The following is a 15207-nucleotide window of genomic DNA, read 5'->3' as shown; positions in this document are numbered from 1 at the left end:
GTGGCTGGGAGGAAAGGGTGGGGATCTTCTGGTGGAGTGGGCATGGGGAGAAGGGTGAGATCTCTGTCCAAAAGGAAGTGTAGGAAGAAGAGGAAACCACCACCGCTTCACCCCATACATTACTGAGCACAAGAAAATTGGTGCTTGTTCAGTGTAAGAGTTTAGGTGGATGTGAGAGAGAACTTCCAGGTTCTGCCTCCAGGACAGGTCACGCAGGACTGTGGAACATTGCTAGTGTTACCGAACCAAACTTGCGTCCTCTCATTTGCGTGCAGTACAGCCAATCTACTGACACTGGGATGGGATGAAGGAAAGTGCAGCGTTTATTGCAGGTGCCAAGCAAGGAGAACGGGTGGCTAATGCTCAAAAGACCCAAATTCCTTGCTTGGCTCCTGCAATAAACGCTGCCCTTTCCTTCATCCCATGCCAGTGTCAGGAGATTGGCGGTACTGCACACAGGTGAGCAGACCCAAGTTTGGTTCGGTAATGCTATGAGTCTGGCTCCTGTCGCACCTGGGGTTTAGGTGCCTCCCCCAGCAACCTGCTCTGTACCATGCTCCCCAGGAGAGGTACTTCCTTTGACAGCGGTGCCCTTCTCTCCCCTCAGTCTGTGGCGACTGTCCAGATCCCATCCCCGAGTGTCAGGAAGGGGAGGCGCTCACCGTGGACAGGAACACCACGGAGCTCTGCTGCCCTCTGTACCAGTGTGGTGAGTCCTGCTGGATGTGGGGGCCAGGGCCAGAAGGGGCTCCAGGGACCTTCACAGAGTCCTCACCCTAGGACCAATGGGAGTTCAACAGGGGGCAACAGGGAGCCCCCAGGTGGCGAGCTCTGGGGAAGCAATGGAAGGAGGCCCCGCCCAAGGAAGCTGGGCCAGGCCCTGGGAGCTGGATGGCAGGGGTACAGGCTGTCACATAGGTGGCTCTGAGGCTTCCTAAGGAAAGTCCCTGTTCCCTCCATGGAGGCTCCCAGGGGCCAGGGGGAGGCCTGGGTTGAGGGACAAATGCTTAGTCTACTCTCATTCTCCCGGCCTGGATCCACAGTCCTCATTCACTGACTGACCCAAGGCCCCTGCCTCGTGGTCCCTTTCACCACTGTTACCATAGTACCTGCACGAGGTTGTATTTTAAAGCCTCTGAAGCTCTTTTATTTTGCAATGATGAATACAAGTGAGCCCTTTCTGATATTTTTACAGGCCGTAACACCTGTATGTAGGATGTACCTTAACATAGTACTGTGTACTGTGTACAGTGTGCTGTACCTTAGTTGTGCCCAATAAGCATAGTGCAGCCAGCATCATGGACTTTAAGCAAACCTGATGGATGAAAATCCACAAAATGTTTAAATTTCAATATGACTTAATTTACAAAAATTCCTTTCCCTACCGACTGTAGGAAAGATGTGAGGTAGACTGCACTGACACAGAGCAGTGTAGGGCGGGGCCTCCTCCAGGATACCCCAAGGGCAACGCCGACTGGTTCAATGTCAAGAACCAACTTTGAAACAATGTAGGCTCCCACTGAGAGTTGCCCAAAAGGCTTGGCCGTACCCAACCAAGTAGCTCCACCTGGGGGCTCAGAGGCCGCTTGTCATAAAGGGTTTACAAAGGTCATCTGAGGAGAGGATCAGTGTCCTTCCTCTCCAGCCTCTCTCCTCATCTCTCCTCCTCAGCCTCCCTCTTCCTGTTTCTCAGAAAGTACTCCGGCAACGTGGATTGAGTACAGGCATATGGAGTCAGTCAGCGTTTTGAGCCCCAGCCATTTACTACCTGTGTGGCCTGGGGCAGTGTACAACCTCTCTGAGCCAAGGTTCCTCATTTGTGTAATGGTGATAATAGTATGTACCTCGAGGGGCTGTTGTGAAGGTTAGAGATAATAGATGTAAAATGTGTGCTGTGTACATAGTACCTTAATATAACAGTGCTTGGCATACAGTAGGTGCTCAATAAACAGAGGCCATTGATATTATTACCTTGTCCCAGTCTTCATTATACTTTTCTTACAAAAGCACTACCAAAGCCTTGTAGAAAGTACAGAATCCAAGTAAATACAAGAAAATGAAAACACTATTTTCCTACCTCCCAGCCATTTCATTGTCAGTATCCTCCAATACAGTACAGATCCTTCTAGATATTCTTCGCCTTTAGGTAAGTCTGTTTTACCAAAATGAGGTCATACTGTACATGCTCTTTTTTAGCCAGGTATTTTCAGTTAATGATGTTTACCTTTCATGTTGATACATTTTCAAGTCATAGCATACCAGTCCATGGTTTTTCTGGTCTGTTCAATCCAGGATTCCATCCAGATCCACACATTAACATTATGTCTCTTAAATGTCTTTTAATCTAGCACATGTTCCTTCTTCTGTATGATACTAAATTATAGAGTTTGGGCTATGGTCCTGCAGAAGGTCTCATGTTCTGGATTTGTCTCGTTTCTTCCTCTTGGAACCATTTACCTTGCTCTTCTGTCCACTGTGCTTCCTGTAAACTGGGAATTAGATCCAAGACTTGGTGGCTTCAAATTAAAAATCTTTGGCTACACTGTCCTCGAGCTTCATAGGACATCACACCAGGAGACGCGTGCTCTGTGGTTGAGCCACTCTAACCGAGGTTCACGTTGGCCCTGGATTAGGGTGGTAGCTGTCTGATCTGTCCATCTTACATTTACAAATTTCCTCTTTCAACCAGAAAGTAACCGGTTATTTGGACATTATACAAATGTCCTTCTCCCTCTACCTCTTATGTTTTTGAAACACTGATTAATACTCCTTACCTGTGCCAATAATTTTTTTTTGTAAATCAAATAAGTTTTACAATCTTTCACCTTCAGCGTTGACCCTGGCACCTCCCCTCTGCACCAAAAAGTTGTGTCCAGGGATTCCTTGCTCCTTGCCTTGGTCTCTCAATAAATGAGAATGGCCGAGGAATCCTAAACTAAGAGGGGACTGGCTGGAGAGCAGGAAGGAGGGAAGTGTGAGCCCTAGAGTGTAGCATCTGCTGAAGCAGAGCAGGCTCCAGGTGGGCTACAAGAGGATGACGTCTCCACAGCGTAGGAGAAGCTGTGTTCTCCTTAGAGAGAAACTGTCCCATCAGCGGAGCTTCACCTGGTCACCTGCTCCCCTCTGACCACTTCTCTCAGGGTGACACAGCATCCAAGGGAGGGAGGCCCAGCTGAGTGAATTTAAGGTTCTGACACTGTCAGGTCGCTAGTGCCTCCCAGGGCAGAACGAGGGCCTCCTGATGTAGTTCTACGGGGAGACTTCAGTAGCCCAGTCTTCTCCTCTGGAGCCCAGAGGGTGTCTGAGGACATTGGGGGGACCTCGGAGGAGCTAGGAGGTACCCCTCCTTAGCCAGTGTGTTTCTGAGGATTCCAGCTCCAAGGTGCCTGTGGCTGACGTGTCCCCTGCCTCCCTGCCCATGCAGTGTGTGAGAGCTTCCGCTGTCCCCACATACAGTGTGTCACGGGCACTGTCCTGGTGGAGGTGTGGAGCCCAGACCGCTGCTGCCCCTACAAGTCCTGTGGTAAGTCCCCGCACAGGGACACCCCTCCCCAAAGGTGGAGATCCAGGCCCCTGGGGGGAGGGGGAGCCGGGCCACCACTGTCCACTCGGCTCAGATTCGACCCCTCCAGAGTCACCAGAGGGAAGCCGCTACAATGGCCCTCCTGCTGCACCCGCTCCCTGAGTGCTGGACATTCTTTGCCTCCCCTGGATAAAAGAAGGAAAAAAACAACTTCCTGTTCCAAAAAGGAGCTTCTCCACCTTAAAAAGTCTTTATTGCAACCATCTGATAGTAAATATGATTTTGTTCAAATTCGCCTCAAATCCTCTTGAGAAGCAGGCAGGGAGTGGCAGTGATCAGTAATGAACACCTGCGAGCTTTGTATAAAAATGTTTTTCAGGGACCTCCCTGGCAGTCCAATGGTTAGCAGGACTTCGCCTTCCAATGCAGGTGGTGCAGGTTCAGTGCCTGGTCGGGGAGCTAAGGTCCCACATGCCTCGGGGCCAAAAAACCAAAACATAAAACAGAAGCAATATTGTAACAAATTCAATAAAGACTTTAAAAATGGTCCACATCAAAAAAATCTTTTTAAAAAGATGTTTTTCGAAAAAAAGTTGAGAAACTCTGTTTCTCAGCTTGCTTTTTCAGGGCCTCACTAGAATGTAAACTTCACGAGGGCAGGAATTTTGGTCTGTTTTATCCATGGCTTTGTCCCCAGAACAGAGAAAAATCTCGGCATATAGGCACCTAAAACTATTTGCTGCATGAATAGGTGACTCCCAAGTGTGTTTCACAGCCACTGTGACCTTGACTTCTCCTCCTCCTGAAGCTAGAACTGCTGGAGCCCTTAAGTTAGTCAGCGGTGCCTCGGCAATCAGCTCCCTCGCAGCTTAGAACTGGACCTGCTCACGGGCGAAGGCTTGGAGTAGAGCTCAGCTGGCTGAGCATATATATATTTAGGAAATGCAGATGGTCAGAAATTCCACCCTTGCCTTGTTGCTTCCTGGAGAGGCCCCATTCTGCTCTAGAATGTGCTCCGGAGCACGGGGAAGGATGAAGCCCAGGTGACGGAAGGGAACCTGGTATTGATCCATCTACCTGTTTATCCTCCCTGCACATTCTATGTGGAGCTCGGCATTTGGACCCATCACGCCCCACCTGCCCAACCAGGGGAGCTGCAGCCCCTATGCGGGATGGAGGGCAGCTAGAGGAGGAGCTGCACCTGCAGTGAGGGGTCTGGGAGGCTCAGGGGGGCTCCCACCTGGACACCTCTGGTGAGGTGGGTCCTGTCCCCTCCTGTTTTTCAGAGTGTGACTGCGACACAATCCCAGTGCCCCGGTGCCATCTGGTATGAAGACCCTGCTCCTCCCCACTCCCCCTGGTCTGCCTCCCCCTCTTTCTTTCCTTCTCTTTCCCTTCTCTTGGAGACCCTATTCCTTTAATCTAGTGCAATGAGCCTTGAATTGCAAGTCAGCATTCTCATCCCAAGCTCTGCTGTCTGGGCACAGTGCCCTCGCTTGTAAAGTGGGCCTGATCATGCTTCAGAGTTGCGGTGAGGATTAAGTACTATGCTGACGCTGGTGGGGATGCTGGTGGGGATGCTGGTGGGGATGCTGGTGGGGATGCTGTGGGGATGGTGCGGGTGGTGGGGATGGTGATGATGTAATGGTGATGGTGGGGATGGTGGTGGTGGTGGTGAAGAAGATGCTGCTGCTGCTGGGGATGGCAGGGATGATGGTGATGGTGATACTCATGACGGTAGCTAATGTTTACCTAGAGCTAACTATATGCCAGGAACTTTCCTAGGCCTTTTATGTCTATTATCATATTAATTCTCACGACAGCCCAATGAGATTGCATCTATGGTTATCTCAATTATACAAACAAGAAAACTAAGGTTAAAGTCATGTAGCTAGTAAATCACAGAGCCAGGATTGCAACCAGGATATCTGACTCCAGAGAACATGCCCTTAACCACCAGGCTGCATGGCCACTGAGAGAAGTGAAAATACTTTAAGAAATGGAAAGTTATGCTTAAAGTTATGTTTTCTACATGATTTTTTGGATTATAAGTCTTCCCTCTTTCCCACCTAGCCCACATTTTCTCTCATTTTGTCCCCCATCCCATCCTCTTCTCCTTTTAACTGGTGAGAAGGAAGGGAAGCGTATGAGCCGGGCAGGGCCGGCAGCCATGCAGGGGGCCCTCGCTGATGTGGCCAGTGGGTGCTCAGAATGACAGGGGAGTCCTGAGGCCCGGGAGAAGACACGGGAGCGCTCCCCAGCGGGGAGGCTCGGGAGCCACATGGGCATACTTGAGGGAGGGTGACTGAGCTCACAGGGTGCCAAGGGCCCCCCTGGCTAACAGGCCTGCCAGCCCCTCCCTGCCGCCGACTCCCGCCCACTGCAAGGAGACGACTGACAAGAGAGGGCCCCAGGTGGCAGGCTGCTCCCGACGGTGGGGCTGGGTCTCCTCACCTGGGGTGCTAACGGCCTCTGCCCACCCAGTGGGAGATGTCCCAGCTGGACGAGGCGTTCATGCAGAGCGAGGAGAACGTGTGTGGCTGCACCAAATACGAGTGTGGTGAGTGGGGAGGGGAGCCGGGGAGGTCGGGCAAGCTGAGTGAGCCAGGGGTGGGCCAGCCGGCCTGGGGCCGGTGTGGGCGCTGGGCTCTCGGTGACTGTCGCCGCCCTGCTTGCCCATCCAGTGAAGGCCCCCGTGTGTCTGAGCCGCGAGCTGGGGGTGATGCAGCTGGGCCAGACGGTGGTGGAGGTCTCGGCAGAAGGCGTGTGCCACACATCCCGCTGCACCACCGTGCTTGACCCTCTTACCGGCTTCTACCAGATCAACACCGCCTCCGTGCTGTGTGACGTCCACTGTGAGGCGGTAGGGGGCAGCGGCGCAGGACGGGCTGTGGGGGGCCATGGGGAGCTGGCCTGCAGACCCTTGGTGCTCTGGGAATCAGAGGGGCCCTTCAAGCTCCACCAAGCTCTTCGGATGAGTCTAGAGAGTGGGCATTGGGGGGACCTCTGAGACCTCTGAGGAAAGTGCTGAGGCCAGGAGGGGAACAGCAAAAGTGAAGGCCTGGCAAGGGTGAGCATTTGACAGAGAAAACTCACATTTATTAAGCACCTACTTATGCCTGGCACGGTCCCTATCCTCTTGGTTTGTACTGCTACCGTTTGCTGAGTGCTTCTATTGATACGTGCCCAGTACTTAGGGCAGTGACTGGCTTCTATTAAGGGCTAAATAAGTATGAGTTGAATAAAAGGGATTGGAATTATTCCCATTTTTCAGATGAGAAAACTGAGGTTTAGGGAAGTCCAGCCATTTGTCAAAATTGCCACAGGAACTGGGACTCAAACTAAAGTCTATCTGGAATCAAAACTGCCATCCTTAATTACCAGCAAGGCCATCTCTTTGTCCACTGGGGCTGGGTTTAGGACCTGCTGTCTACCCTTATATCTACCCTGAGGCTCAGGGTAGATATAAGGATGACCTTCCTGCCTGAGATACAAGGAGGCTGGGAATTTCCTTTCTGAGCATCTACAGGGGGCCTTTCTCTGGGCTCTGGGCTCAGGGACAAGCAGACAGTGGGAGAGGCAGGAGGGTGGAGGTGGGTATGTGGCTGAGGCCCATCACGACTCTCCGTGTCCTGCAGAACCAGGAGTATGAGCACCCGAGGGACCTGGCGGCCTGCTGCGGCTCCTGCAGGAACGTGTCCTGCCTCTTCACTTTCCCCAATGGCACCACCTCCCTGTTCTTGGTATGCAGCCCCTTAACTGCGCATCCCAGGAGGGGACACCTAGGACCAGGGCCCAGGGCTGGGAACAGATGGAGTCCTGGGCAGTGCCAGGTCCTGGGCTGCACCTGTCTTCAGAGCTGTGCCCTATCAGTTCACGAGGGCCATCGGCCACAGGCCCCCATTGGCTACCTCTGTGCCCTCTAGCCCGGGGCATCCTGGATCGCAGACTGCACCCGCCACCACTGCAGCAGCACACCCCTGGGCGCCGTGCTCGTCCGCTCGCCCATCAGCTGCCCACCACTCAACGAGACCGAGTGTGCCAAGGTCAGTGCTGGCCGCCTCCCGCGCAGCATGGCCTAAAGCCAGGCGCAGCAGCTGTCTTAGTGGTGGTGGTGGGTAGGGGCAGGGGTGTCTTGTGGTGTGGGGGGCTGTGGAAGGAGGGCTCCCCTGGAGCCTGGACCTGCCCTGTCACCCCAACTCCACATCTTTCCGTGTATCTTTGCTCTGACCACATCGCACCACATCCTCACGCATCACACCACATCCTCACACATCACAGGGCCATGCCCAGATGCACGCAAACATACACTGTCGCATGTTCTAGGCACACTCACATACACACCAACACGGGCAGTCAGCCGCTCACAGGCACCACACACTCCACAGGGACGTTAACACCTCGGCAAGTGAGTACACATACCACGCACTGTCACACGCCAAGGCACGCTTGCACGCACACACCAGGCAGACGCATAGTTCAATCCTGCGATGGGCTAACAGGGGTCCAGCACTAGCATGGACAGCTGTCACTATGGGCACGCCTCAAAGAAAATGACTTCCTGGAGGGTTTGGGGTTATTGTTGAATTATTAGGGTTCTTGACGTTAATATTGGGCATTTAAAGATTTCTGGTCTCACTTAGAAAACAATTACACACATCCAAGCATTCTCTCCACACAGACACACACATGCAAAATCACACATGTACACACATGTATGTGCTCACAAAACCACACACATATACTTAGACCCACGCTCACACACGCATACACACAGACACACACACACACTTATTTACAAAGAACTGTCACATCCATCGTTTTATCAATTTCACAGTAGAGGAGGAGGGCTATCAGGAATCATTGCCCCATTTTAGAGATGGGAAAACTAAGTCCAGAGCAAAGGGGTAGCTTATCCAGGGCTGAGATAGAGACCAGGCCACTGACCCAAGTGGGTCAGTCCCTAACCCCTTCCCTCCCTGACCCTCTGTGCAGGAAACACTAAGGCGGACAACAGTACTGGGTGGGTGGGGTGGTGCATAAGGAGAGCTGCCACCGGAAAAACAGGAGACCCTGGCGCCCTGCACCATCTTTACCCAGCCTCCAGCCTCAGTGCCAGTGTCCCAACCAATTGCGTTAGGCCCTGTGGCTCTCAGTGGCCAGCTCAGGGGCCCCTTCCCCCTCTGGCCAGGGCCTGATGGGCAATGGGGCCTGGAACTCCTGCCCTGGAGCATCATGGGAGGAAAGGAGTCTAGACTCTAGCAGTCTTTTTGCCTCTTGCTGGGATTCTTGGCTCCTGGCCTAGTATGTGGTCTCCTACCCACCTCTCCTCCTCTCCCTCTAGGCTGGGGGCTCGGTGGTACCTTCCTTGGAAGGATGCTGCAGGACATGTGAGTGAGCATGGCGGAGGCCAGGGGTGAGGGGCTCTGGTGGGGGGGACAAGGTGTCATGTTGGGGATCAGAGGGCCAGGTTCCTGGCCTGGTGCCTCCAGTGGTGGCTCTTCAGGGGTGAGTGGTTGAAGGGATAACACCCCCGCCATGGGGCTCATGGCACAGACACAGATCTACAGGTGGGCAGGGGCCATGCTCACATCCCTATCCCGACAAAAGGCCTCTGCTCCTGTTGGAGACGGGACATTGGGATGTTGGGTCCAGGAGGTCAGTAACTGATCAGCTGCTCTGCCACCTCCTGCCGTGGCCTGCCATGACCTCCAGCCGCGATGCCCCCCACATGAATTCTCCCTGTGGTCAGGAGCCTTGTCATGGAGGTGGCTTCAGACCCATGGACTCCCAGACTGAGTCTGAGTGAGAGGCCGGTGCGTCTGTCCTCACCTCTGGCCCCTGGAACCTGCAGCCCCAACTGCATGTGCGTGCATGTTCCAATCAGCCTTAGGACCTTTGCCCACATGCCTCCCATCCCCCAGGGCCCTCAACCTTTCCTTGGAGAATTTTGGACCCTGTTATGTTCACTTCACATATTCCAAGGAAACTGGGCTCAGTGCCTCATTGGCTGATCTCTGACCCACAACTCAATGTTCCGTGAATGTCCCGTGTGCTCCCTGTGACCCGTGTCCCTCTCCCCAGGTTCCCCGGGGACCCTGTTTCCTGTGGTCCCCGTTAGTCCCGCCTCTCCTCCATGGGTTAGTGTCCACTGCCACCCAGGTACTCCTCTCGGAAGCCCGCGGGACTGGAGGCGTGTAGCCGCGTTGCTATTTCTGCCAATGTCCCTTCTGCTAAGTGGCCCTGAGCTCTGGGGGTGGGGGAGGAGAGTGTGGTGCCCCTGCTCCTTGCCTCTGGCAAAGGCTGTAGGGCCAGCAGTGCATGCTGGGTAGCACGCTGCACCCCTGGGCTTGCATGGGAATGCTTCAGCAGTGCCCGCTCTCTTGGTGCCCAATGCCCACCAATGCCCAATGCAACCACTGCTTTGCTACTGCTGGTTACTCAGCTGGTCTCAGTCCAGGACCCTGAGGCCATGGCCAGGACAGTTCTCAGTTCTCCTGTCTCCTGGGAGCAGAGAGGGAGGAAAAAGTGAACTTAGCTCTGGCCAGGAGACCTCCAGCTGGTGTGGTCAGAAACCTACTTGGTGAAACCCAGAGGCCAGAAGAGGGGATTCCACCCCATTTCCCACAGGCACCCCGGTGTCACAGAGGGAGTCTATGCATCTGGCAAATATTTATTTAGCACCAATACGTCAGGCCCTGTTCTAGGCACTGTAGACACAGCATAAATGAAACAGCCCCATAGAGCTTACGTTCTAATAGGAGAGACAGAAGAGCAAGTGAAATTACAATAAGATAGGTGCATCTGGTTTTATGGGCGCTGAAATTTATGCAGTTGGTGGTAGTGGGGCTTCATTAAGAAAAAGAACACAAACTTACAAATCCATACCGAGGTATGAAAGTGAAGATTTATTTAGAACGAGAGAATTCACAACAAATTGTGGAAGGAGGCTGTGCAAAGGAAGACCCTAAAGCTTACATGTCAAGAGCATCATTACAAGGGTGTCTCTCAGGAAGGTGACAGTGCCCTGGATAGAAATAAGGAAGGGAGGGGTCAGGGAGGGAGGCTGGGTGGAGGGAGGATGTTGTAGTTTCAAGAAGAAGATCAGGAAAGGCCTTGGTGAGGCAATACTTGAGCAGGTGAGGGTGTAAATGAGCCATATGATTGGTTGTCTTTGGGAGGCATGGTCCAGGCAGAAGAAACTGCGTGTTTATCAATTTCCATCTCTGTAACAGCCGTGTGAGGTGGGTGACTCCCGGCCCTGTCCTGTTTGATAGCTGTGGAAACCGAGTGATCCTGCTATGTGCAAGCATCGTGCTAGGGACTGGGGTTTCCATTCACTCAGGCAATTGCGGGATCTTAATGCTTGAACTGAAGCTCAGAGCGGGGAGAGGATACATCCAGGGTCGCCAGTGGATTAGAGACAGGCTTTGGGGCTGGGGTGGGCAGGCAGCTTGCCTTGTCCCCAAATCCTCGTCTTCCCTAGCCCAGAGTCCCCAGGCCGTCCCTGGCATCCTTCCCTATCTCACCCATCTCCCCTGCCTTGTCACCTCCACCTCCTTCCAGGGCACTGAGCTAAAAGGGAGGGGCTCTAATGCATGGGCACTAACTCTGGTAGAGGGACCCTCCAGCATGACACTAACTGCCCCAGTCTGGCCCACCCTGCTGCCCCGGGAGCACTACGCAGCCGCAGCTGCCTCACCCACCCTGTCCCCCCAGGTAAAGAGGATGGACGCTCTTGCAAGAAGGTGGCTATCCGCATGACCATCCGCAAGAATGAATGCAGGAGCAACACCCCCGTGCGTGGCCCCAGCAAGGCGGTGGGGGGCGGGGGCAGCCGAAGATGGGGATGGGGGGCTTTGGGGGATGGAAGCCACACAGGCTGCCTCACTGGCCTGCCCGTCTCCAGGTGAACCTAGTGTCCTGCGATGGGAGGTGTCCGTCCGCCAGCATCTACAACTACAACATCAACATCTTCGCCCGCTTCTGCAGGTGCTGCCGCGAGGTGGGCCTGCAGCGGCGTTCTGTGCAGCTCTTCTGTGCCGCCAACGCCACCTGGGTGCCCTACATAGTGCAGGAGCCCACTGACTGTGCCTGCCAGTGGTCCTGAGACCTGGGGGTGGGGCGGGCTGGACCACTTTCTGCTTCCAGCTGACCCAGTGTAGGGTGGACGGGGGGCACTAAAGGTGTGGAGAGCTGGTACATGCTGAGCATGGAATGGCGGGCAGAGACACAGAGAGTGACTGGAACGGGCCACACCGGCCCATCCTGGCTCCCTCTCTGGGCTCCCCCTCCTCCACATATGGGAGAGTGCCACAGCTTGGGGCTCAGGGAACTCAGCTCTGTCCCTGGCTTGAGGTCTGGGAAGGGCCCTCAGTCAGGGGCATCAGCCCCTGCACATCTGGGACTCTGGCTGCAGTGCTTTGGTAGAGGGGGTAAGAGTTTTCCTGAGAAGCCGGGATCAGGGCTGGACCCAAGACCCAGTGGAGGGGCCAGATGTGGTGGCTCATTCTCTTTCTCGGCCCTTTTGACCACGGAAGAACCACAGACTCAGTAAAAGGAAAGGGGGCTTAAATTGAAACATCCAGGTCTGTGTATTGCTGCCCAGGAGGACTTCCCAGAAGCAAAGAGGGTGGGTTCCCAGGCGACGTGCTTTCACCAATGTCTGTGGGGTCAGTTCTGGAGACTGGGGAGTAGACTCAGTGAGCTTTAAGCCCCCTGTAGCCCCAAGAGGGATGCCCTGGTATTCTGTTATTGACCTTGCAATTCAGGAAAGGATTTAGAAGAGCAGGGCCACGGCTGCTCCATACTCACCTACTCCCATCCCTCAAAACCAGCCTCCCTGGCCAGTGGGCTGGCTCTGCTGAGGTGTGGTGGATGAGTTGTGCTGGACCCTCCTCAGTGAGGGTCCGACTCATCCCCATGTGGGTGGACAGCCCACCCCTCTGAGGGCCCTAGGGTGTTTAATGATACCTTCAGCTTGCAAGGGCAGACCCTGGCTTTACAATGTGCCTCTTCTCCAAGAACATAGCAGAGTTGGTCTCTGGAGGGGCCCGAGTGTGAGTTTTGTGGCTCAGCCAGTTCTCAGCTTTCTACTTCATGGGATTGTCCAGCAGGAGAGCAATAGTCAGTGGAAAATGCAGGCCCTGTGCGTGTGCAGCCGCCTCTGAGCGTTTCTCAGAGCCTTGCCTCTGAACCAGTGTGTCCTTCCTAAAGCCAGCCTAGGGCCCCCTCCACACCCCACCCTGTAGCCCTCTGACCCTACATACCTCTTTGTGCTGCTGGGTCCAAAGGGCATGAACATGAGGTTGTTCAGATGCCAGCACTGCCCTGTATGTCTGGAGATGTGTGGCTGCCCTGGTACCCCTAGGATTGGGGTTGGGGCCCAGTGCCAGGACGGCCCCCAGCTGTTCTTGCAGCGTCTTTGTTCCTGTATCTGTGTTCTGTTTATATATCCAATAAACCACAGGAAGACATCAGACCTCTGAGCATCTCTGAAGGTGTCAGGTTTGCTTTGAATCTGAAGGAATTTCAGCTGTGAAGACGAAATCCTATTTTATGTCCGTGGAGGTCACCCTGACTTCTCTTGCCCCACCCGTGCCCAGCACTGTGTGCCACTCAGAGCAGGTCCTCCACGGGCATCTGCTGGTTTGAATTGAACTGATAGGAGGCTGGCTCCTAGAGGAGGGGTGGGGAGAAGGAAGAGGACTTTGGGAGCTGGAAAACTGGCACCCAGGTGAGGGGCCTGAGGAGTGGTCTGAGCTCTGTGGGGCCAGGGACAGATGCCTCTCACACAAGATGTGGACAGGTCAGGCCCTGAGAGTATGCTTCATGTTGGTCTCTCAACATTTCTGTATTTATTTCCCTGTTTTCTCATAGAGCTCGGTAAGCTTTGCAGCTACTGTTGACTATACTAAGGTTAAGGAGAATCCAGGGATGGGGTGGTTAGTGATGCTTCAACTTTAAAGTACTGTTGGCACATCTAAGGGGCAAATGGGAGAATGCTTTCCTGGATTGTCCCATTTGGGAAGGAATAGGAGAGGGGCGGCCTGAGGAAGCACCAGCCAATAAGAGGGGGATACTCCTAGGGCCTGGTTCAATGTTTGGATGCAAGGGCTCCACTCAGCCTGGAGGGGTAGAGCATTTCCTGTGAAGCTAACACTTGGAAAGCTTAGTTTTTATTTCACAAATATGTGTCTCTCCTCATGGTATATCTGTCTGCTAACATGAGCCCTGGGACTTTTCCTAATGAAAAGAAAGCTTTACAGCCTCTTAAGAAACACACTTCTAGATAAGCAGTGGATCAAAGAATAAATCAGAGTAGAAATTAAACAATATTATGATCCTCATGATTATGAAATTACAACACATTAAACTTGTGAGATGCAGCTAAAGAAGTACTTAGAGGGACATTTATAGCCTTAAATGCATACTTTATACTTCTTAATTTCCTATCGTTATAGCCAGAGGTGGGGTGGGGCAAAGCTTCTCCGTCACTGATGATAATTAAAGGTTTGTAATCAGTCATTTTCTCAGCACAAAACATTCCCTAAGTCACATATCAACAGCTTTCAGAGAGAGTTTTGAACCCTGAGTTCAACAGAACATGACTTTAAACCAGCCTTTAAAACCAGCCTGATTTAAAATACTAATTCTATCATACAGCAAGATGTTTAGATTAAGACAAAGGTGGCTCTTTAGTCATTGCTGGAACCCCAGTGTTCCTGGCTGTTCAGCCCTCACCTCACTACCACTCCCATCTGTTTACATTCATGTATAAGCAGGCAGACTTTGAACAGGACCACTCCTTGTTAGCTGTTGTGTAAACAGGCAGAGGGCACCAGCTCAAGCCAGCCAGTCTCAGCCTAAATGTCTTCCTGCAGCCTTAGTTGGAAGGGTGGCCTCAGACTTTCAGAGGCCTGTTCTTCATAGCCTATCTATAACTGGTGACCCAGCTTTGCTGACTTGGCCCTCGTGGCTCCAGTTGGCAGCAGTTTCCAGGCTTCCTGCTCCACCCTCACTATATACTCACAGGTGGCCATAGATTCTGATGGTCACACCAACTGCTGGAATCACAGTGTTTGTAGGTTTCCAATCCCCACCCAGGAACCCCCTCCTGCCTGCTACTCCTGGAAGTTAACCTCACACACCAACCCTTTGGCTAAAACTCCCAGTCCTGTTCCCCTAGCTTCCTGCTGGGGAACCAACTCTTTTGGGCTAAGACACTAGTGAAAGAGTAACAAGAAGCAAATCACCAACTAGCATGCTACCCTGCGCTGCACTGAGGGAAAATAGGGAGGATGAGGATTTTAAACCTAAATCAATGTTGCCCAATTGCCCTCAAAAAGCGAGTACCCAGGGCTTCCCTGGTGGCGCAGTGGTTGAGAGTCCGCCTGCCGATGCAGGGGACACGGGTTCGTGCCCTGGTCTGGGAAGTGGAGTGGCTGGGCTGCGTGAGCCATGGCTGCTGAGGAGTGGCTGGGCCTGTGAGCCATGGCTGCTGAGCCTGCGCGTCTGGAGCCTGGGCTCTGCAATGGGAGAGGCCACAACAGTGAGAGGCCCGCGTACAGCAAAAAAAAAAAAAAAAAAAAAGCCAGTACCCATAGTGTTGATATGAGTGTTCATTGATACAGAGTTGATTTACATTAAAAATACATACACCCTTTGACTAAGCCATCCAATTT

The 15207-nt window shown here is 53.2% G+C and overlaps 1 protein-coding gene across 1 annotated transcript in view; it reads left to right on the top strand.

Moving 5' to 3' along the window:
* OTOG (otogelin) overlaps positions 1-11782 on the top strand; it is an 84415-nt gene extending 72633 nt beyond the window's left edge. The window contains exons 47-56 of the mRNA XM_022555664.2: positions 608-709; positions 3425-3523; positions 4810-4850; positions 6008-6083; positions 6208-6386; positions 7162-7266; positions 7450-7569; positions 8868-8913; positions 11243-11322; positions 11433-11782. Coding sequence (XP_022411372.2) covers positions 608-709; positions 3425-3523; positions 4810-4850; positions 6008-6083; positions 6208-6386; positions 7162-7266; positions 7450-7569; positions 8868-8913; positions 11243-11322; positions 11433-11633 — 1049 coding nt within the window. The 3' untranslated portion in view covers positions 11634-11782. The remainder of the gene's footprint in view (positions 1-607; positions 710-3424; positions 3524-4809; positions 4851-6007; positions 6084-6207; positions 6387-7161; positions 7267-7449; positions 7570-8867; positions 8914-11242; positions 11323-11432) is intronic.
* The last annotated feature ends 3425 nt before the right edge of the window (positions 11783-15207 follow it).

The sequence above is a fragment of the Delphinapterus leucas genome, chromosome 7 (genome assembly GCF_059928025.1).
Source record: "Delphinapterus leucas isolate spDelLeu-1000000601 "Yukka" chromosome 7, BTC_Dleu_Yukka2, whole genome shotgun sequence".
Classification (NCBI taxonomy): domain Eukaryota; kingdom Metazoa; phylum Chordata; class Mammalia; order Artiodactyla; family Monodontidae; genus Delphinapterus; species Delphinapterus leucas.
This window is presented reverse-complemented; position numbering and strand designations above follow the sequence as displayed.